Source organism: Phascolarctos cinereus, unplaced genomic scaffold, assembly GCF_003287225.1.
Source record: "Phascolarctos cinereus isolate Bilbo 61053 unplaced genomic scaffold, phaCin_HiC Scaffold_1;HRSCAF=81, whole genome shotgun sequence".
In the NCBI taxonomy this organism is placed as follows: domain Eukaryota; kingdom Metazoa; phylum Chordata; class Mammalia; order Diprotodontia; family Phascolarctidae; genus Phascolarctos; species Phascolarctos cinereus.
The window spans coordinates 170410804-170432288 of record NW_027555514.1 but is presented as its reverse complement, the minus strand read 5'-3'; the positions used below and the strand labels follow the sequence as shown (position 1 = coordinate 170432288).

At 40.5% G+C, this 21485-nt stretch overlaps 1 protein-coding gene across 2 annotated transcripts; it reads left to right on the top strand.

The window, feature by feature from the left end:
• The first annotated feature begins 9640 nt into the window (after positions 1 to 9640).
• On the top strand, positions 9641 to 17639 carry MED21 (mediator complex subunit 21). Of its 2 annotated transcripts, none has more exons than XM_020965048.2 (4): positions 9641 to 9747; positions 14110 to 14224; positions 15911 to 16011; positions 16784 to 17639. In XM_020965048.2, the coding sequence occupies exons 1-4, from the start codon at positions 9706 to 9708 to the stop codon at positions 16958 to 16960; spliced, it is 435 nt and encodes a 144-aa protein (XP_020820707.1). In that variant the 5' UTR covers positions 9641 to 9705; the 3' UTR covers positions 16961 to 17639. The 2 variants fall into 2 exon arrangements, with proteins under 2 accessions (XP_020820707.1, XP_020820706.1); XM_020965047.2 differs by lacking the exon at positions 9641 to 9747 and adding an exon at positions 10044 to 10222.
• Positions 17640 to 21485: the final 3846 nt, after the last annotated feature.

Below are 21485 nucleotides of genomic sequence, written 5' to 3'. Positions count from 1 at the left end.
GTCTAATTTCCCTCCTTGCTTGCAAGCCTTTTCTCTGACTTTGAAATTAAACTTCTGTTTGATTCCTGATTCTTGTCTCTAGCCTGCTCTCTTCAGCTCTGACCATGCACAGGTTAGAGGCTGGTTCAGTCCAGTTGACAATATGTATATATCCATATATATGTGTGTGTATATATTCCCAGCACCACCCCTGAGCTTCAATCCCAAATAATCAATTGCTTAATGGATGCTTTAAGCTGGATATCTCAGAGACATTTCTAACTCATTATTTATCTTCTCTTTCTCTTCTAACTTCTCTCTTTCTTCAAAGGCACCACCATCATCCTCTAGGATTACAGCTTCATGACCTCAGCATTCTCCTGGACTCCTCACTGCCCCCTTCCCCATATATCCAAGCAGTCATCAGATTTTTCTCTCTCTACTTCCACACCTTCTCTCACATCTTACCCTTTCCTCTGCTCCAGCAGTTCTTTTAGTTCAGACTCATCATCTCCTGTTTAAATTACTGCACCAATTCCCTAATATGTCTTCCTGCCTCAAGTTCTACCCCACTACAGTTCAATCTCCATGCAGGCTGCCAATCAATTTTCCTTAAGTAGACCATTCCCCTTCTCAATTAACTCAGGGATATTTGGTTGTCTCTCCCGTAAGATATAAACTCTTTGGCTTAGCTTTTAAAGGGCTATGCAATGTGCCTCCAACCTATCTGTCCAGTCTCTTTGGACTCCACCTCCCAGACTCAACGATCCAGCCAAAGTGGCAGTTTCCTGTGTTTCTAAAACACAGGACTCTGTCTCACTTCTGTGTGCCTTTGCACTGGCCATTCCACTTGTCTGGCATGCACTTCCTAAGTACCTCTGCTTTCCAGGATTCCTTGGTGATCTCATTTGCTTCCATGGGCTTGATTATTATCTCTATGCATATAACTTCCTAAGTTATCCTGATTTTGCTCCTGAACATCAGACCTTCATCACAAACTTCCTGCCAGATATCTCCAGTGAAATATCTCATGGATATCTCAAACTCAGCATATGCAAAATGTATCTCATTATCAACTTCCCTTCTAAATTTGATTTTCTTCCAGTTTTTCCCTATTTTTATTGATAGCATCAATAAAATCACCTCAGAGATATCATTGACTCTTCCTTCTCCCTTATTTTTCATGTTCTATTAGTTGATAAGTCTCATTGATTCTATCTCCACAAAATGTCTCAAATTCCATTCTTTTTCTTTCCATTCACATGGCACCCTCCTAGTTCAGGCCCTTATGACCTTTGGCCTTGACTATTATAATAGCCTCCCAGTTGGTTTCCCAATTTCTAGTTCTTCCCTCTCCAATCCATTGTCTCATAGTTGCCAAAATAAATTTCCTAAAAAACAGGTCTGACCATGTCACTCCCCTGCTAAACTAACTTCAGACATCATAATGTCTCCAAGGTAAAATATAACTCCTCACCTCGGCATTTAAAGTCCCTCACAATCTAGCTCCAGTCTATTTTTGCAAACTTACTTCAAGTTATTCCCCTTTATACAACCTACATTGCAGCCACATTTGTCTTTTCCCACCTTGGTTTCCTATGTGCCATCTCCATACCTCTATACAAATTGACCCCCATGCTTGGAATATTTGACTTCCTCACTGATATCCCTTAGAATCTCTAGTTTTCTTCAAGGCACCCCTTTTCTATGAAATTTTTCTTGATCCCTGAAGTTATTAATTCTTTCTTCAAAATTATTGTATACCTTTTACATGTTGTATCAACTGTAGTAGAATGTAAGCTTACATTTACAAGAAGACAAGGATAGTTTTAATTTTTTTCTCCTTGCATCCCAGCCCTAGTATATTACATAGCTAATCCATAATCCATTGAGATCCATAGTCACTCAAAAGAGTTTGGCTTAATTATTCACATAGGAAAAATGAAATAGATGAGGAACACCTATCATCCAGACTATGAATTGAGTGGACAACCTATAGTTAATAGAATTTTCATGTTGGACAGACAATGCAAATGATCAGTAAACTGGGTCCAGAAATGTACAGAAGAGGGGCTGGATAGCCTTTGGGACATTGCAAAGTGATCCCAAGTTTTTGGTGATCCCAGGGTTCTCTGTGAAACAAAATTCCATCTTTTTTTTTTTTTAGCACTAATACTTCTGCAGTGATGTATGACTGTGAGTCACGGGATACTAGTCTCTGAATAGTTGAGGCTGGAGACCATCCAGTAGTATACTAGAGCCAGTTGGCACCCTCTCTTGAGAGTTGACTGTTAAATTTTCCCTTCTCACAATAATGTTTATAAATTCATAAAATAAAATATACAGGATTACAAAGGAAATCAATTCTATTGAAATAAAGATGTCATTTTTCCCATTCAAGTTCATAGACACTACCCCCCCTCCAAAATCCATCCATGGATCCATAAGTGGTGTGTGGACCCCAGCTTAAGAACCTGATACAGAATGATAGTTTGGGCAGATGGCAGGGTCAAGTGAAGATTTTTTAAATGAGTATGAGTATGTTTGTAGGCAGTGAGAAGGAGCTGGTAGATAAAGAAAGCCTGGTGATTAGAGACAGGGAGGAAATGGTCTGAAAGCATCTCAAGATGACAAGAGGAGAGGATAAATGTCACAAAGGCTACCTGTTCCTCAGAGGCTGAGAAAAGACAGAAAGAAGGGGCAGGTAGATGGTGCAGTGGATAGAGCATTGGCCCTTAAGTCAGGAGGACCTGGGTTCAAATCTGGCCTCAGCCTTGACATGTACTAGCTGTGTGACCTTGGACAAGTCACTTAACCTCAATTGCTTGAGAGAGAGAGAGAGAGAGAGAGAGAGAGAGAGAGAGAGAGAGAGAGAGAGAGAGAGAAGAGGAAGAAGAAATGTAGAGGGATTTTGAAGTGTGATGTAGGGGGAAAAAAGGGGGACCACAAAAGATGGCCTCAATTTTCTTAGTAAAGTAGAAGGAAAGGTCTTCTGGTAAGAAAGAGTGTTGTAAGTAAGTAAGGGTAGTGTTGAGGGCTTTAGGAGAGGAAGAAGTGGTTTGGAATAGCTGCTATGGGGAATAATCAGGAGACAGCCATGTGACTTCCTCTACCATTTGTAACAACATGTAAAGGAGTAAGGGAGATGTTAGGTGATGGGGGGTAACCCAGATTAGGACTTTGTAAAGATGAGAGCAGCAGCAAGAGAAGGGCAAAGGACTCTGAAATAGAAGGCATGGTATATTTGAATTCGTTAACCATAACTATAACCATAAAATAAAGACTTAAGGGAGGAAAGTGAGGCCAGACCAAAGGTAATGTACTGAGAGAACAGGGAGGAGAATGCCTGGATGTCATAGTAAGGATGAAGAATTGGTTTAGAAGAGAGACAGAAGGAGAGATGGATGACTTATGATCAGAAGTTATGATCAGAGAGAGGAATTTCTGTGTTGAAAATCATATAGCTAGCATAGTTAAGAGTGATAGTGAGATCTACTATTTCTACATGTGGTTAAGATGCAATGAAGGCATAGGTCATAGGAGGCTGATGAATTGTAATGCCAGTATATTTGATGGGGTTTCAATATGCATAATGAAGTCTCCAAGTTCAATGGTAGGGGTGGGGGTTGGAGTGGAGAGGAAGATTTTGAGCCAGGTTGCAACTTTCTTGAAGAGGTAGGCTCATCTGGGATCAGATAAATTACTACAAGGATTTGGATAGGGGGATATATACAGAAGGAATGAAAAAGAGAGACAGAGACAGATTGCTGAATGATTGGAGCAGAGAGTCATTCTAGAAATGTCAGGAAGAGCAGGAAATAGACCTCTTCCTTTCCTTGCCCTGTGTGTCAGGGAATATGAGAGAAAGTACATGTAGGACTGGAGAGAGGGTAGACAGATGTGGTGTCTTTTAAAGAGACAAGTTGCTAAGAGTCCAAGAAGGTGACAAGTGTTTGAGAGAGAAAGTGGTCTGAGATGAAGAGAAGTTCATGAAGGACAGGTTGGGAGTTATAGAGAATACAAAGGAAAGGGAAAGCTGAGCACTGTAAGGATTTGGGAAGAATAGGGCTAAGGTGAATAGGGATGAGTGACAGGGGAGGAGCAGTTGGGAAAGAGGATCTTCCCCTTGGTGGACGTTAATTTTGAATCCCTGGGGAATTAGGGGAAGAGAAGAGAGGCATTTGCTAAACCATAAGACAAAGAAGTACCAAATGAATAGTTCTCTCATGCTTAAGGGTCCAGCAGTGAAGGAGGGTGGACTCAAGGTGTGTTTTTCCCCCAAACACCAAAGAAGAAAGGAGAAAAGTTCAGGCTTTGGGGTAATTTCTGGGTATGGGGACCTCAGAGGCCTGAGCGAACACACAGTAGGGCACACTTTCTTTGCATCGCAATATGGCAGTCTATGATGCCCTGGTGTCTGGACATCCAAGAGTTACCAAGTTTGGAAGCATTATTGCTTTTCTCTGATAGTCCAGGGAAGCCAGGCACAATAACTAGGGCCTCCTCCTAGGATCAATGATGGAGAAAGGAACAGTAGCGGATAGCCAGGAGCCTTGGCATTAACGGAGGCCCCCACCCAGGTTTTCAATGTTAAAGGAAAGCCCAAAGAACAGGAAGAATAGGCTCAGCTGGCAAAGCTGGGCAGTGTGTTCAGGCAGTAGACTCTAGGGATAAGGAAGCTTTTAAAAACAGTCCCTGGGAGAGGTGCTGTTCTCCCCAATTCCCAGCAGGTGTTCTCTTTTGTCACCCCCTCCTGCAGCTGTGGATACTCCTAGGTCCCTGTGGCCTTTTTTTTCCCCCCTCTCTCTCCAAAGAGACTCTTTCAGCTCTATCTGCACAATACAGACGGAAGTTAACGTTCTGAAGTTTGGGTTCTTCTCACCATCAACTCAAATGAATCAGCAACCCAAGTTGTTTCTGAAGTCTCTTTCTAAAGCCTGTGCGGACCTCTAGACTCACTAAAGTTTGCCCAGGACATAATCCCACCCCTTTCACCTTGGTCTGTTACTGACACTGGATAAGGAAAGAGTGAATTCACAGTCTGAATTACTCTTTCATGGGTTTTCCATGTGATCTATTTTATGGCCCATGTTTAACTCCTCCTAGAGGTCAAGGAATTTAATAAAACATCCCAATTTCCCACCTTCCCCTGCCCCCTTCCCTTAATCCCTTAAGCTTCTGAGAGTACCTCTGAGGTCGAGTTGGATAGAGTTGACTCAAATTACTGGAAGCTGTTTCTGGCACAGTCAAGACATGACAACCAAGTACCCTCCCTCATTACTGCATACCAGTTGAAGGCTCGAGAAAAATTAAGCAATCTCTGAAATTGCTAGAGCTCCAACACACCTCAGAGGTTATCTAGTTCAACTACACCTCATTTTCCACATTAGGTAACAGAGGGTCAGATCTTCCCCAAGGTCACACAGGTAGTACATACTTCAATTTGGTGTGGTGGATGGAATTGAATACTAGACTTGGAGTCAGGAAGATCTGGGTTCAAATTTTGTCTTAGATACTTAGCTATGTGACTCTGGGCAAATCATTTAACCTCTGAGCTGATTTCCAAATCTGTAAAATGGGAATGCAGAATTGTGGTGAAGATCAAATGTAAAGTGTCTTGCAAACCTTAAAGCCAATATAAATTGTGAGTTAGTATTATTGCTAAGTGGTAGTTTTGTAAGATTCATGCTGTTTGCAGCAGGATCTGACTGGGCTGACTGTGTTTAGGTTTCAAACCTGGGAATTGATTCTTGGGGGAAGATGAGGCCTTAGCTCTTTGTTTATCCTTTTCAGGATTTATGTATCACCATAGTTTCAATTCTCACCTGTTGCCAACTTTCTTGATTGTTGAATATCTGGTGTGTCCATCAGGTAATACTTCTTGCCTTCCAGATGTTTGGGGGGGCACGCATGGGAATAGACTGAAGCCAGAAGTAAGCATCGTTGGTAAGAAAAGGAAGTAGTTCGAGGCAGGGAGAGATGGACTCAGAACAGTGTGACCAGATTGGAGAGACAACTTTCAGCGAAGATGGATGGTTGTTGGTTTCTTTGTTGTTTTTCATTCTCCATTGGTCTCCTTTAAGGCAACATCTTTCTGCCAGAAACTTGGTGAATTATAGGCCCACAACTGATGATAGCATGAAATAAATGCATGTAGAAGTGCAAACAATTTCCTTCTCTTCCCCTCCCCCCCCATCTCATAATCTCTCTGATTAAAACGGTAGCAACAAGGAGGACAATAGGGAAAGCAGTCAGGGCCACAGAGGGTGTTAGAAAGGATATCTAGGTAACCATAGTAGGGAAATTAAAGTAACAAGGCTATAATAATACTTCTGTAGTGTAGGGATTTTTAGCCTGAGGTTCATGAACGTGTTTTTTTAATATTGATTCCTGAATTTCAATATAATTGGTTTCCTTTGTAATCCTATATATTTTATGTATTTAAAAATGTTATCCTGAGAAGAATCCCTAGGTTTCACCAGACTGCCAAAGGGATCCATGAAACAGATAAAAAATGTTAGGCTCTTCTCATCTAAGGCTTGATGGTTTACAAAGTTCTTTCAGATACACAGTCATTTCATCCTCATTACAACCATATTATTTAGGTGGAGAAGATATTATTATCCCTAATCTTAAAATGAGGGCACAGTCCTCACACACAGCAGAGATTAAGTGTGTTACCCAAGGTCAGATAGTAAATAACAGGACTGAGGTTAGTTTCTAGGTTTCCAACTTTTTGGAGTCAGTGCTTCCCCCCCCCCCATTCCAATGAAAAAAGTATTACAAAGAGTATTAGTAGTTGGTGATTCTCTTTCTGAAACTAAAGTACCTGTTGATAGACTCGATAAAGACAATAAAGAAGTCTGTTGTCTTCCCAGGGTTTGCATCAAACAATCAACAAATATTTAATAAGCACCTACTGTGTAATAGGAATTAGGGATACAAAGACAAAAAACCTCTACCCTCAAGGAGCTTACATTCTAACAGTCAACCTGAACACGAGTATATAAAAACAGATACAGAGTAACATTGGAGAAGGTATTAGCCCCTTGGGGAGCTAGGAAAGACCCTACACAAGAAGGTGATGTTCCAGTTGCATTTTTGCAGGCTAAGTGACTTGCCCATGGTCACACAGCTAGTAAGTGTCAAGTGTCTGAGGCCGCATTTGAACTCAGGTCTATCCTGACTCCAGGGTCAGTGCTCTATCCACTGCACCACCTAGCTGCCCCTTCCAGTTGCATTTGGAAGGGAACCAGGGGTTCCAAGAGTTAGAGCTGAAGAGGGAGAGCATTCCAGGTGTGGAGGACAGCCAGTGCAAAGGCATAGAGACAGAGATGGGAGTGTTATGAGTGAAGAACAGCAAGAAGGACTGTAGGATCAAAGCCAGCACGGTTGGATTGTGGTGTGTGTGGAGTGCAGTAGTAAGAAGACTGGAGAGGTAAGACAGGGCCTTGCTGTGAAGAACTTGAAATTCCAGTTTGTATTTGATGCTAGAAGCAACGGAGAACAACTGGTATTTATTAGGTAGAAAGGTGACATGGTCAGACCTGTGCTTTAGGGAAATCACTTTGGCAGCTGTGTGGGGAGACCAACTGAGTCCACTTCGATATTTCAGTGAGAGTTTGAACCAAGTTGGTGGCTGAGTGGAGAGAAGTATATCTTCGCCAGATGTTGCAGACCATTTCCCAAGGAGGACCCAGAATGGTTAAAGGCCTTGGATACATGTCATATGGAACTGGGCATGATTAGCCTGGAGAAGAGAAGACTCAAGGGTAACCTGATAGCTGTGCTCAGCTCTTTTGTGGAGCCAGGAGAACAACTAGTTCTGTTTGGCCCTAGAAGGGAGAAGCAGGAGTAAAGGGGAGATGTTGCAAATTTAAGCTTGATGTCAATAAAAAGAGGAGATGGGTTCCCTCTCCTGTGAGGTCTTTAAGCAGAGATGGGTTGTCCACTCTTAACAGTGGGGATTCCTTTTGTTTAAGGATTGGATTGATGGTTGATAGGATTCCTTCCAGTTCTCAGATTCTGTGATTCTGCAAAGAGACCATTACTCCTATTTTTGGAGAGAGGAATAATCTCTTAGGGTTCATTATGATTGTTTTCCTAAGTATTTTGGTAAATTGCTGTATCCTATTTGCAGTATTTTACTTACTATATCCCCAATGGTATTAAGGCCCAGACAGTATTAGCTTACAATTTCCTTTTTTCCAGGTTTAGGCATCAAAACCACATTTGCCTCATAGAAGGAACTGAGTAGCACATTATCTATATTTGTAAAAAGTCTACGTAACGTAGGGATTGCTTGTTCTTTGAAAGGCTGGAAGAATTCATTTGTGAATCTGGTCCTCATTAAAGGCTTTTCTGAAGTCTCTTTCTGAAACTGGCATATTCAGGTTCATTTCTTGTTTTTGTCACTGAGCATTTAATATTTTTGTCTAAAAACCTTTACCCTCCAAAGGGAGCCATTCCTTGAAATAAGTAATAAGAGGGGAAAAAATCTGCAAAACGGTGTATCCACTTCACGTTTTTGTTTTCTACATTTACTTGATTATTTTTCTTATTGTTCCCTCTCCACATTGGCATGTGAACTTCTTAGGAGCAGGGACCCTGTGTTTGACCCTGTTTTTTGGCCCCTGAAGTGCCTAGAACACAGTAAGCCTACATAAACGTTGTTGTTCGTTGTTTTCACTATGACTGCTATGTGCCATGTACAGTTTACAGCATTCCACATCCATAATCAATCAACAAATATTTATTAAACTCCAGAGATTAAAAAAAAGATTGGCAAAAAACCAGTCCCAGTCTTCAGCTTAAGAACTCCTCACCTTTACAAAGAAATGGCTGACCCACTCATTTTCAATGACTAATTTTTGTATATATCTATGCATTCAAAATTGTGCAACAGAAAACGGGACCCAACAGACACATAAATGCCAGGATTTCGGGAGAAGCCGCACTAAACACTGATGACACCGTCACAGCTACCCAGTGCCCCGGCAGGGTTTGCAACAGAAATGTGGCCACGTGCAGTAGAAAGGTCAACATAGGCGCATTGCAAGCGGGAAGAACTAGGTTTCAATGCTGACTTGGTTGGTTAACCACCTGTGTGAACCTACGCAAAGCATCTACCCTTAGTTTCTTTCTCTGTAAGGCGGAAGCGGGGGAGGGCTGTAACTAGATAACCCAAGAACCCTTTCCTGCTCTACAACTAGGATCCTACGTCCAAAATAATGCTAGATAATGCATGTATTAAGCACTTTCTAAGTGCTAAGCGCTGTGCAAAGACAGTCCCTGCCCTCAAGCAGCTTACACTCCAAAAAAAGGGGAAGAATAATTCACTGAACTAGGTAGGTGGCGGGGAGATAAGAGTGCTGGCCCTGGAGTCGGGGAAGACTCATCTTCCTGAGCTCAAATCTGACCTTAGACACTAGCTGTGCAACCCCGGGCAAGTCACTCAATCCAATTAGCTTCCCTTTCCTCAACTGTAAAATGAGCTGGTGAAGAAAATGGCAAGCCACTCTAGCATTTTTGCTAAGAAAATCCCAAAAGGAGTCACGATGAGCAGGACGCGACCGAAATGACTGAACCACAATAAACTGGCTCTCCGCGGGGCAAGGGCCCCGCCCCCTTTCCGTAGAGCGGTCGCGCGATTGGTCACCCGCGCCGTCCAATCAGGCGGGAGCGGGCTATAGGAAGGGCTGCGGCATTGGCGTCTGCGCTGGCAACATGGCGGATCGTCTCACTCAGCTTCAGGACGCCGTCAACTCGGTGAGGAAATGGCGCTGGGGTCGCCGCCTCTTCCATTGCTAGGAGGGTAATGGGACGCTGGGGTCTTGGCGTTTTCTTTTACCTCCCGCAGCGGCAGAGGCTGAGGTGATGCGGTGAGGGAGATGGTGATGCCGATGCCGCCGCAAGGCCGAAATCCTCGGGTGGGCTGACCCAGGCTGCGGGGCAGGGGGGAGGGGCCGCGGCGTCGGCCGGCGTCGACTCCCCTCCCCTCTCCCTTCCCCCCTTCCCCCTCAGCGCGGCTGGGTCTGACCCGAGCATCCTTCCTTACGCCGGGGGGGAGGGGAAGGCGCACGGGAGGAGAATGCTGCGCGATATCCTGGCGGTCCGCGGTCCGGGGGAGGGTGGCTAGTGCGGCTGGCCCTCGGCCGGAGCCTGGGGAATGGCAGGGCCTGGGCTTGGACTTCTCCCGAGGAGGATTTTGTTTTCTACCCTCGGCTCCCAAAGAGGGCCCCAGGTATGCGAACACAGCCAAACCAGCCGCCTGCGCCACAGTAGAGGAACGAGGCCATTATGGGCCAGCCCCTGGGCTGACCGCATTACGAATGTGAATCAGTCAACACGTATTAAGCGCCAGCTGTTTTCCACGCGCTGTGAAGCGCCTACCAGATAAAAATAAACATTAAGCGCCCAGTATGGGCTGAGCACTTTACAGATGTTAATCAGTAAACATTAAGCACCTCTTATGTGCCAGGCCCTGTGCTGCTTTCAGCTATTAATAGTAAACATTAAGTTCCTTCTGTATGCTAGGCACCCTGCGGATGTTAATCAACGATCAATAAACATTTGTTAAGCACGTTCTATGGGCCTGGCATCCTGATAATAATAAACGTTTATTAAGAGACTACTGTGGGGGGCAGCTAGGTGGCGCAGTGGATAGGGCACCAGCCCTGAAAGTCAGGAGTACCTGAGTTCAAATGCGGCCTCAGACCAAGCACTTGGACACTTACTAGCTGTGTGACCCTGGGCAAGTCACTTAACCCCAATTGCCTAAAACAAAAAACAAAACAAGAGACTACTGTGTTCGAGGCACTGTGCAAAGTTGCTGTTCATTTAATACCAACAACAACTCTGGGAGATAGGTGCTAGTATAATCCCTATTTTACAGTTAAGGAAACTAAGGCAGACAGGTTAAGTGACCTGCCTGGGCACATACAACTTGGAAGTATCTGAAACCGAATTTGGATTCGGGTCTTTTTTTTTTTAACACTAAAAGTAGCAATTACCTTTGTTTAAGGTTACGAGTATGCTTTATGTGATGTCTTATCTCTGTTGGTCCAAAAGAGTTAGATGTATTGGTGACCCAGAGTTAAATAACTTTATTTGTGAATAAGCCTTATGTGTGTTTTCTTAGTTGTTTTTCACGGAAACTGTTAAAGTGGTTATTATTGTCAAGGGCAGCTTGTGATGGTGGGTAGAGGCTGGGACTGACATCAGGAAGACTCCTAGGGCCTCTCTTAACTAGCTGTGTCTCTGATTTGCCCACTTTGCTCTGTTTTGCCTCAGTTTCTTCAGTTGTAAAATGAGAATAATAATAACACCTATCTCACAGAGTTGTGAGGTTAAAATGAAGTAATATTTGCAAAAAAAGTTCTTAGCACAGTGCCTGGCACGATGTAGATCCTATGTAAATGCTTATTCCCTTCCTTTCCCTTATCTCTGTTTTAGAGATGACTAATATTGAGGCTGAGATGTTGTGTCTTCCTCTTAAATGACTGATTTGAATTCAGGTTTTCCTGAGTCCAAGTCTAGAGCTGTTGTCAACTGAGCCACCTAATTGCCAGTTAATTGGGCTTGCTGACAAGTGTGACAAGCAGGATGAAGAAGCTTAAGTTCTTGATCATTGCAGTATGATTGTTCAGCCAGGATTAAACTGAAGATGGCGCTGCAAAATTGACCTTATTTTCAGGTAATTTTATGTGTAGAAAAGGAAGGAACTTGTGGAAATTGAGGTGAAAGTGGAAGTTATTAATTTGACAGATAATGAGTCTATAGTGTATACACAGTCCTTCTAAGTTCTGCAAGATACAATTCTTTCCGTCAAAGAGCTTAGAGTTTAGTTGGGACAAACATATATACATTTTTTAAAATAACAGTTCAAAACAGTATACGATTAAAAGCCAACATGAATGCTGCTCCAGTCCTGTGGGTTTGAGAAAGTAGAGACTTGCTTGCTTAAGAAATGTAGAAAGGGTTCATGGAGTCTAAATGAATCAGAGGATGTAGTTTAGGGATTAATATTGGGTAGGGGAGAGATTATTTTGAGAGTTTTGAAAGCCCATCTAATATATTTGAATTTTATTTCGAGGATGATAGGAAACTACTGAAAGATTTTGAGCAGAATGATGACATAATGAAAGCAGTGTTTTTAAAAAATTAAATGCCGCTAATATACTGAAGGATTGTGAGACCAGAGACGTTACAAATCTATTGCCGTAATGTATAAGTGAGCAGATGATTAGGTAGTGGGAATGGAAAATAAGGGACAGATATGAGATATTTTGGAGGAAAAATTAATATTACTTCTTAACAATAAAAGAAGAGAATCATAAGGTTATAAAAGTAGATCCAGACGTTAGAGGCTGTTACACGCTCAAATATGAATCAACAATGACAGGGCAACCAAAAACTAAAATGATCTTTGACTTAATTAATCAATTTAGAGCTGAAGGGGACATTAGAGGTCATCTAGTCCAACCAACTCACCGATGAGAATAAGTGATTTGCCTAAGGTCTCACAGTTAGTAAGTACAAGCATATCATCTAGAAAAAGAGTGGTAGTTCTGTTGTGGGCAGCTAGGTGGTACAGTGGCTAGAGTGCCTGGCCTGGAGTCAGAAAGACTCATCTTCCTGAGTTCAAATCTGGCCTCTGGTGCTTACTAGCTGTGTGACCCTGGGCAGTCACTTAACCCTCTTTGCCTCAGTTTCCTCAATTGTAAAATGAGCTAGAGAAGAAAATGGCAAACCACTCTGGTGTCTTTGCCAAGAAAACCCCAAAATGGGATTATGAAGAGTAGAGAACAACCAAAATGACTCAAGAAAAACAAGTTGTGTTGTACTATATTCTGGTTACACCACATCTGAAAATTTATATTCACTTGTACTTTTTCAGAAGGACATTGAAAAATTTGAGGATCACCAGGATCATGCAGAGACTAGAACTGAATTGAGGTGCCTTGGGAAATATCGAGGTCCTCATTACTAGAGACCTTCAAGTGGAAGCTGAATGACCATTTGCTAATACTGTGGTGGTTAGTCTAGATGACCCTCTGACGTCCATAGGTGCCTTCCACCTCTTGAATTCTGTGATACGACCCTTAGATTTAGAGCTTGATGGATAACTGGAGGTGTTAATGGTACCATAGACACAGGAATGTCAGAAAGGGGAGTCATTTTCATGTGGAAAGACGATTTGGGCTTTTGCTGAGTTTAGATGATGAAATACCTCCTTTGAAACATCTGGTAGGCAGTTGGAAATAGAAGCTAGGTTGAGAGGTAAGGGCTGGAAAAAAGTTAAGAGTCATCAGCCTAGGGATGGCAGAGAACAGTTGTCACTTTGACACTGTCTAAGAAGCCCAGAGAATCAAGAACAGTCTGTGAACAACATATTTCTAGGTACCTGGGTGAGTTCTCATGATTTTTTTCCCCTCTACCTTTTTACTGTTGTGCCTGTCCTAAGCTCTGAATAAATAAAGCTGCTTGGATGCAACGTACATGAAACCTCTTCTACGTAACTCCAGGTCTGTTAATAGGTGTTTGCCTAAAGATAGTAAGATTTTAAACTTAGGGTTGCCATAAGAAGTGTTGAGAGAAACGGTCATTTTAGAGGAAGAGAGTTTGACTTGGAAAGAGTCTTCGAGTTCTGAAATTGGAGTTCCTTGAGTTCTGGCTCTGACATTGAACTTGTTTGATAACCTGGGACAAGTCATTTAACTCTGTTTCCTTGTCTTTAAAATGGAGGATAATGGTCACTTTGAACTATAAAACTATAGAACTGTGAGTTGTTAGTAGTAGTAGTATTCTTTCTTGACATTATAGCTCATAACCATATTGGTATTCATCTTAGTTATGATTGTAGTGCTTTCATACAGAAGAAAGTGTCTTTTTATGTAATTGTTTTGAACTATTTTGTATGATTCTTCACCTGTATAACATTTTTATGTAAGTAAAATACTGCCAGTTAAGTTCATCTGATTTATTTTATTCAGAATCTCTTTTGAAAAGTATCAGTAATTACAGTGCTTTATCCAGGGACCGTCACTAAAAAAGTGTTGCATCTAATATCCCTAAACTTTCCAAAAGTAACAACCCTGAGTCCCTAATCTTTTGCTAATCTGTTTCAAGCTTGCAGATCAGTTTTGTAATGCCATTGGAGTGTTGCAGCAATGCGGTCCTCCTGCTTCTTTCAACAATATTCAGACAGCAATCAACAAAGATCAACCAGCAAATCCTACAGAAGGTAGGTTCTTTATATGTTTTAATTTAACTTAAACTTTTTTAGTAAGGTATTTAGTTATATACATTTGCTCACAAGATCAAAATATATTGTCTTTTTATTCACATAAAATGTGTGAAGCTATTTAGGTTTATTTGTAATGGGTTATTATAATACATCAGTCTTGTGAAATAAGCTGTCCTTTTATACAACATTGCTGATCCACTGTTAGGTAGGCAGATGCTGTTAACTGTTCCCAGTAAAGGTAATGGATTTGTGCTTCTCTACACACTCAGTCAAGCCTGAGCATGCATTTTAGTAACAGTAGCTCTAGTGAAGGGTGTAGCCTGTAGCTGTGAATCACAGTGAAGCCAAAAAGCATTGAGACCATGGTTGGTACCATATTTTAACCGATTGACCTAACTAGCTATAAATTAATCTTGTTAGGTGGATTATTGTTATTCCCATTTCATCTAGATGAGGGAAGTATACTTGTTCTGATTCATATAGTGGATCAGAAACCTGATATCAGGTTATACTTTAATGCTTAGTCTTGTGAATGACACCTCTACTCTTCTGGGAGAATGGACCAGAAGTGGTAGAGGGAAGGACTTTTAAATTTGGTGAAATCTAGTGTTACAATCCATAAGCTGTTTCCATCTGTTTTATTTTAAAATTTTTAAAGTTTTTATTGAATATCTTTTGGTTTTTATATCACATTTTTTTCCAAGATATCCTTACCCTGGAAGCCCTACCCCATAACAGAGATTAAAAAGAGGAGGGAAAAGTAGTGAGTAAAACTAACCAACACTGACCATGTCTCACATTGTACACAGTATTCCATATCAATGACCCCCCCATCCACCCTTTGCCATTGAAGGAGGGTTTTCTCTCTGTTTTAATGAGTGCTTTGTGTTTTCTTCAAACAAACCTGAGAGTTTTTTGAAGTGACCTAGTTCTGGATATAATAAAAGTTGAGTTTCCTTATTAGAGTAGCTGAACATGTCAAGTAATCCTGTTAATTATATTTCATAGCAAATATAATTGTGCTGAAGTGCTCCAGTGCTGAAGATTGTAGCCCCTCTGTGCTTTCTCCTGTGTGACTTCTCCATGTTTTCCCTTAGTCCTCTATCTGCATCTAACATACTGGCCGTCTTCTTGTGGTTCTTGTCATATTATTTGTGTACCTGGGTGGCATTTGGATGGTCCATTTATTATCTCTCATTTTTGATACTTGACTGACCCATTTCTCTTTCTGGTCGGACAGATTTTTTTTTTTAATCTCTTCTGCCCTGAATTTTGTATGCAATTTATATTTGGTAATATGCTCCACTTTTTTTTATTTCTACCATGATATTTGCCTCTCCATTGCCTTTTCAATGTGAAACCTATTTTGCTTCCTTGAAGAGAGTGATTTTTCATTATTCATATATATATAGTATCAAAAGATTTTAATGTTAATTAGATCTGTACATGATAACTTATTCTGGACACTACTTGTGTTAGATTTGCCTTTAATTCCCAGGTTAATTAATAGCAGATAATAGCAATAAATATAAATTTCAGTTAATATAACCTCAGTAGGATTTGCACATTAAAATTAAGTTTTAAGAATTAGGAACCTCAGGTTAATTAACTTAAAATGTGTTTGGTTTCTGAGAGCTTCAGGTATTCTGTAATTTCCTAATAGAGTTAAATTTTTTTCTATAGAATATGCCCAGCTCTTTGCAGCATTAATTGCACGAACAGCAAAGGATATAGATGTTTTGATAGATTCATTACCTAGTGAAGAATCTACAGCTGCTTTGCAGGTAAGGTTCCTTCCTTCCCCCCTCCCTCCCCATCCTCTTTCCCCCATTTAAGAAGTGATTGCTTAACAACAGAAAATTTCTCAATAAGACAGATTAATGTATTTTTGATGTAATATTTAACACCTAGCATATGAGAGTAGACCTGGATTCTGCACTTGAGGGCAAACCTCAGTGTGCTGGATATGACAGCCCTTTCCTGGTTTTTAAGATAACCTCCATTTTTGTTAACTTTCTTAACAGATAGGCGATCTGGATTTGCATACTGTCTCAAATACTAAAACATCTGCTAGCTCCCTGATCATAGCAAGGCACTTGCCCTTTCTCGCCCTTAATATCCTCAGCCTTAAAATGAGGATAATATATCTATTTCATAGGCTTGTTGTGAGGAAAATGCTTTGAAAACCTGGAAGAATTATGTAAATATGAGTTATTTTCTCCTAATTAAAGGTGTGAGTAGGGTAGAAACCTGAATATGGTATTCTATTAACATTTAAAAATTATGAGTAGGGGAATCACCAGTAGATAGCTCATATTTGCTTTCAGAGGTTCCTAGTTTTTGAAAAGCTACATGGCAGAGTTGGTTCAGTGTATAAGATACTGACTAATTTTGCTTTTCCCCCAAGTCTGAACTTCATTGTATGGAAAGCCACCCAGATTTAAAAGTATATCAATTTATTGCTGAGTTCTTCACTTTTAACCTTCATTAATTACCAAAGTTTTTTCCCCCCTTTTCATTCTAAAAGCATTTATTTGCTTCCCCCCCTCCACTAAGGCTGCAAGCTTGTGTAAGCTGGAAGAGGAAAATCATGAGGCTGCTACGTGTCTTGAAGATGTTGTTTACAGAGGAGATATGCTTTTAGAAAAAATACAGAGTGCTCTTGCAGACATTGCTCAATCACAGTTGAAGACAAGAAATGGTACTCACAGCCAGTCTCTTCCAGATTCCTAGCACCAGAGTCCATACAGCACGTGGCTGAAAAATTGAACTGTTTTAAATACAACCTAAGTTCTGCATCACATTTAGATGTGAATTGTACCAACATTTGCAAAAAACATAAAGCACTGTGAGATGACTTATCTCTTTAGTAATTCTGAACAATCTTCCCATGTCACTTTTGATATAGAATAAGCCCTATAAAATGCTGAGTTGTGGTAAGTTTGTGAATTGAATCAGCTTTAAACTATTTTGTTGTCATTGTTTCCATTGTTATCTGTATAAAGTTAAATTTCCTTTTGCTTATTGAGGATAATCTTGCTTTCAGGGTCTTATTAATATAGTTAACTAGAGTCAGCTATAAAGTCCTGTGTTGAAACAATTTGCTGTCTCATTTAATTATTTCTACTGGATTGTAAATTCTCTTAGGGTAGGGAAGGGAGAGGGAAAGGAATAAGTGTGTATTAAATACCTACTTCATACCAGGCACTGTGCAGAGGGTTTTACAAATATCTCATTTAGATAAAACATGTACTGCCTAACTTTTGTATCTTCTGGGGCACCAACATAGTATTCTTCACATAATAGGTGCTTAAATGTTTGTTGAATTAAATTGGTTCCATAGTTTCTGCTCAATTTTAAAACCAAAATTCATTTTTTAAAAATAAATTTTTATTTATCTTTTTTGTCTTTACATTGCCTAGATTTTTCCATATCCTTTCACGTTTTTCCTTTCAGTCATACCTTATAACAGTTCTTTAAAAACAAAAAAAGAGGGGCAGCTAGGTGGTGCAGTGGATAGAGCACCAGCCCTGGAGTCAGGAGGACCTGAGTTCAAATCTGGCCTCAGATACTTGACATTTACTAACTGTGTGACCTGGGCAAGTCACTTAACCCCAACTGCCTCACTAAAAAAAAGAGGAAGAAAAAAAATTCAGCAAAATTTCTCAATACATTGAAAAAAAATCTTACATGCAATGTTCCATACCTGTAGGACCCTCTTCTTCACCTTTCTAGTTATTTACCCTGCTTCCTACCAAAAGCCATTTCTTCCCTTCATACCCAGATACCCTTTCACCTTATCCCCACACCTGTCTTCCCAAGATTTCCCTTTGCTCTGCCCTTCTGCTGTGCCCTCTGGGATTTCAGTTCCACATTCTATTCCGTTCTCTTTCTTGCGCCCATTTCTAACTTTTTTCCCTATATCACATAGCTCAGTTGAACAATTACAAAGTGCTATGTGATAAACACTATGAGTAATGTGCTTTTGGAGTTCTTAAAGGGAGAGATCTCTTCCAGCTGGGACAGTCTTGAAAGATTCCACACAGAAACTAGACCATGAGGATTTTGATACAGATGGAGGGCAGTGAAAAAGAATAGAATGAAAAAAAGTAGGAAAACACAAGCTACATTGTTTGGCTACCACATAAAGTTAATGCAGGGAAGTAGTGGGAATTAAGACTGGAAAGATAGTTTGGATCCAGGTTAGAGCAGTCTGCAAATACCTGGCTAAACGTATTTGGACTTCTGCTGGCATTTGAAGGCTTCTCATCTGAAAGTATATGATCCACTGTATCACCAGCTGCTGAGTGGAAATTTTGAACTGAATGACCCTTAGGATTTCCAAATTCAACATGTATGAAAGAACTTTATCTTTCTCTTAAAACCTGCCCCTCTTTCAGACTCCCTTGTTTTCCACTGAGGATACCACCATCTCTTCTAACTTTTGCAACATTCCCTACTACTTACTCTCTTTCACTCTTGTTCCTCTCTCACCAAAATCAGTTGCCAAGCCTTGTCATCTCTACCTCCACAACATCTCTTATCCTTCCCCTTCTTTTCACCCAAACCACAAGCACCCTAGTTCAATTCTCACCTTCTCTGTTGTAGTAATCTAATTGACTGCCTGGACACTTGCATTCCACCTTATCTTCCCTGGAACCAGGCCTCCCCATCACTCTGGTCATTTCCAAACCACGCTGCCTCGCATGGACCCCTTTCCCTTCTCTAGCACCCTTCCATGTGTTGTCCTCCCCAATAAGAATGTATGCTTCTTGAACGCTGGGACCATCATGCTTGTATTTGGATTCCTAGCACTTAGTATAGTGATTGGTACATAGTGGTACTTAATAAATCTTTATTGTATATCATATCTTGCCACTCATCTAGTCATGTACAATAATTGGTCTTCCTGGCTCAGATCTCTTCCCTTTCTAGTACTTCTTGCCAAAGGAATATTTCTAAAGTATGTATTTGCCTGTCATTCCTCTGTTCAATAAACTCCCGTAGTTACCTGTTGCTTCTAGGAGTGTTTTAACATGAACTTTCCCTAGCATTACAACCTGGTTTCAACCTACCTTTGCAGACTTATTACCCATTTTTCCCCTTTGTGTAATTTACTGGCCAGCCCAACTTCCTTGGTTTTCCTCACACAAAACATCCTATCTTTCCCTGGTATACAGTCCTTCCTCACTTCTGCCTCTTAGAATATCTCCTTTGTTTTGAAGCTCAACTCAAGCCTCTACACGAGGCCTTTCCTGATTGCCTTGAGTTGTTAATGCCTCTCCCGCCCCCCAAATTTCCTTGGGGGTAATTTTGTATCTATTTTGAATATATGTGAATGTATTATATGCTGAGATAGAGTAATCTCCTTGAGGGGGACAATGTCTTTTCCTTTTTGGTCTGTATCCCTAGCATAACTGCCATAGTAGCTGCTTTATAAGTGCTTGGTAACTAATCAATGATCAAAACAGTACTTGAAAATATAATCTGGTTGATATGAAGAATAGTTGAAAAAACTATAAATGAATGTGATGGAACATAATATTGTTTTTTTTTTTAATATATAAATTTATTTATTTTTAGCTTTCAACATTCACTCCCACAAGTTTTTGAATTCCAAATTTATACCCCATCTCCCCCCTTCCTCCCACCCTAAAATGGCATGCATTCTGAATATCTCTTCCCCTAGTCTGTCCTCTCTTCTATCTCTCTCCCCTTCTCTTATCCCCTTCCCCTTCTATTTTCCTGTAGGGCAGGATAGACTTCTGTACCCATTTCCTGTATTTCTTATTTCCCAGTAGCATGTGAAAACATTTTTTTTTTTTAAACATATGTTTTTAAAACTTTAGGTTTCAAATTTTCTCTCTTCCTCCCTCCCCACCCACCCTCATTGAAAAGGCAAGCAACTCAATATGGGTTGTACATGTGCAGTTATGCAAAACACGTCCATAGTAGACATGTTGTGAAAAACTAACTCTATTTCCCTTAATCCTATCCTGGCCTCCCATTTGTTCTATTCTTTCTTTTGACCCTGTCCCTCCTCAAAAGTATTTACTTCTGATTACTTCCTTTCCCAATCTGCCCTCCTCTCTATCATCCCCCTGCTTCTTGTCCCCTTCTCCTATTTTCCTGTAGGGTAAGACAGATTTCCATACCCAATTGAATGTGTTGTTATTCCCTCCTTAAGCCAAATCCTATGAGAATAAGATTCACTCATTCTCTCTCACCTTCCCATTTCCCTCCACTGTAAGAGACTTTTCTTTTCTGTTTTTTTTTTGTGAGATAGTTTACCCCATTCTACCTCTCCCTTTCTTCTTCTCCAAGTATAATCCTCTCTCATCCCTTAATTTTATTCTCCAGATATGACCCCTTAATCTTCAACTCACCCTGTGCCCTCTATCTATCTATCTATCTATCTATCTATCTATCTATCTATCTATCTATATATCTATACTATACAATTTTTTCCTTCAACTACCCTAATACTGACAAAGGTCTCATGAGTTATAAATATCATCTTTCCATGCAGGAATGTAAACAGTTCAATCTTAATAAGTCTCTTATGATTTCTCTTTCCTGTTTACCTCTTCATGTTCCACTTGAGTCCTGTATTTGAAAGTCAAATTTTCTATTCAGCTCTGGTCTTTTCATCAAGAATGCTTGAAAGTCCTCTATTTCACTGAATGACCATTTTTTCCCCTGAAGGATTATACTCAGTTTTGCTGGGTAGGTGATTCTTGGTTGTAATCCTATCTCCTTTGCCCTCCAGAATATTATATTCCATGCCCTGCGGTCCTTTAATGTAGAAGCTGCTAAATCTTGTGTTATCCTGATTGTGTTTCCACAGTACTTGAATTGTTTCTTTGGCAGCTTGTAATATTTTCTCCTTGACCTGGGAATCTGGAATTTGGCTACAATATTCCTAGGAGTTTTCCTTTGGGGATCTCTTTCAGGAGGAGATCTGTGGATTCTTCAATTTCTATTTTGCCCTCTGGTTCTATTATCAGGGCAGTTTTCCTTGATAATTTCTTGAAAGATGATGTCTAGGCTCTTTTTTTGATCATGGCTTTCAGATAGTCCAATAATTTTTAAATTTCTCTCCTGGATCTATTTTCCAGGTCAGTTGTTTTTCCAATGAGATATTTCACATTGTTTTCTAATTTTTCATTCTTTTGGATTTGTTTTACTGTGTCTTGATTTCTCATAAAGTCACTATTTCCAATTGCTCTATTCTAATTTTTAAGGAAGTATTTTCTTC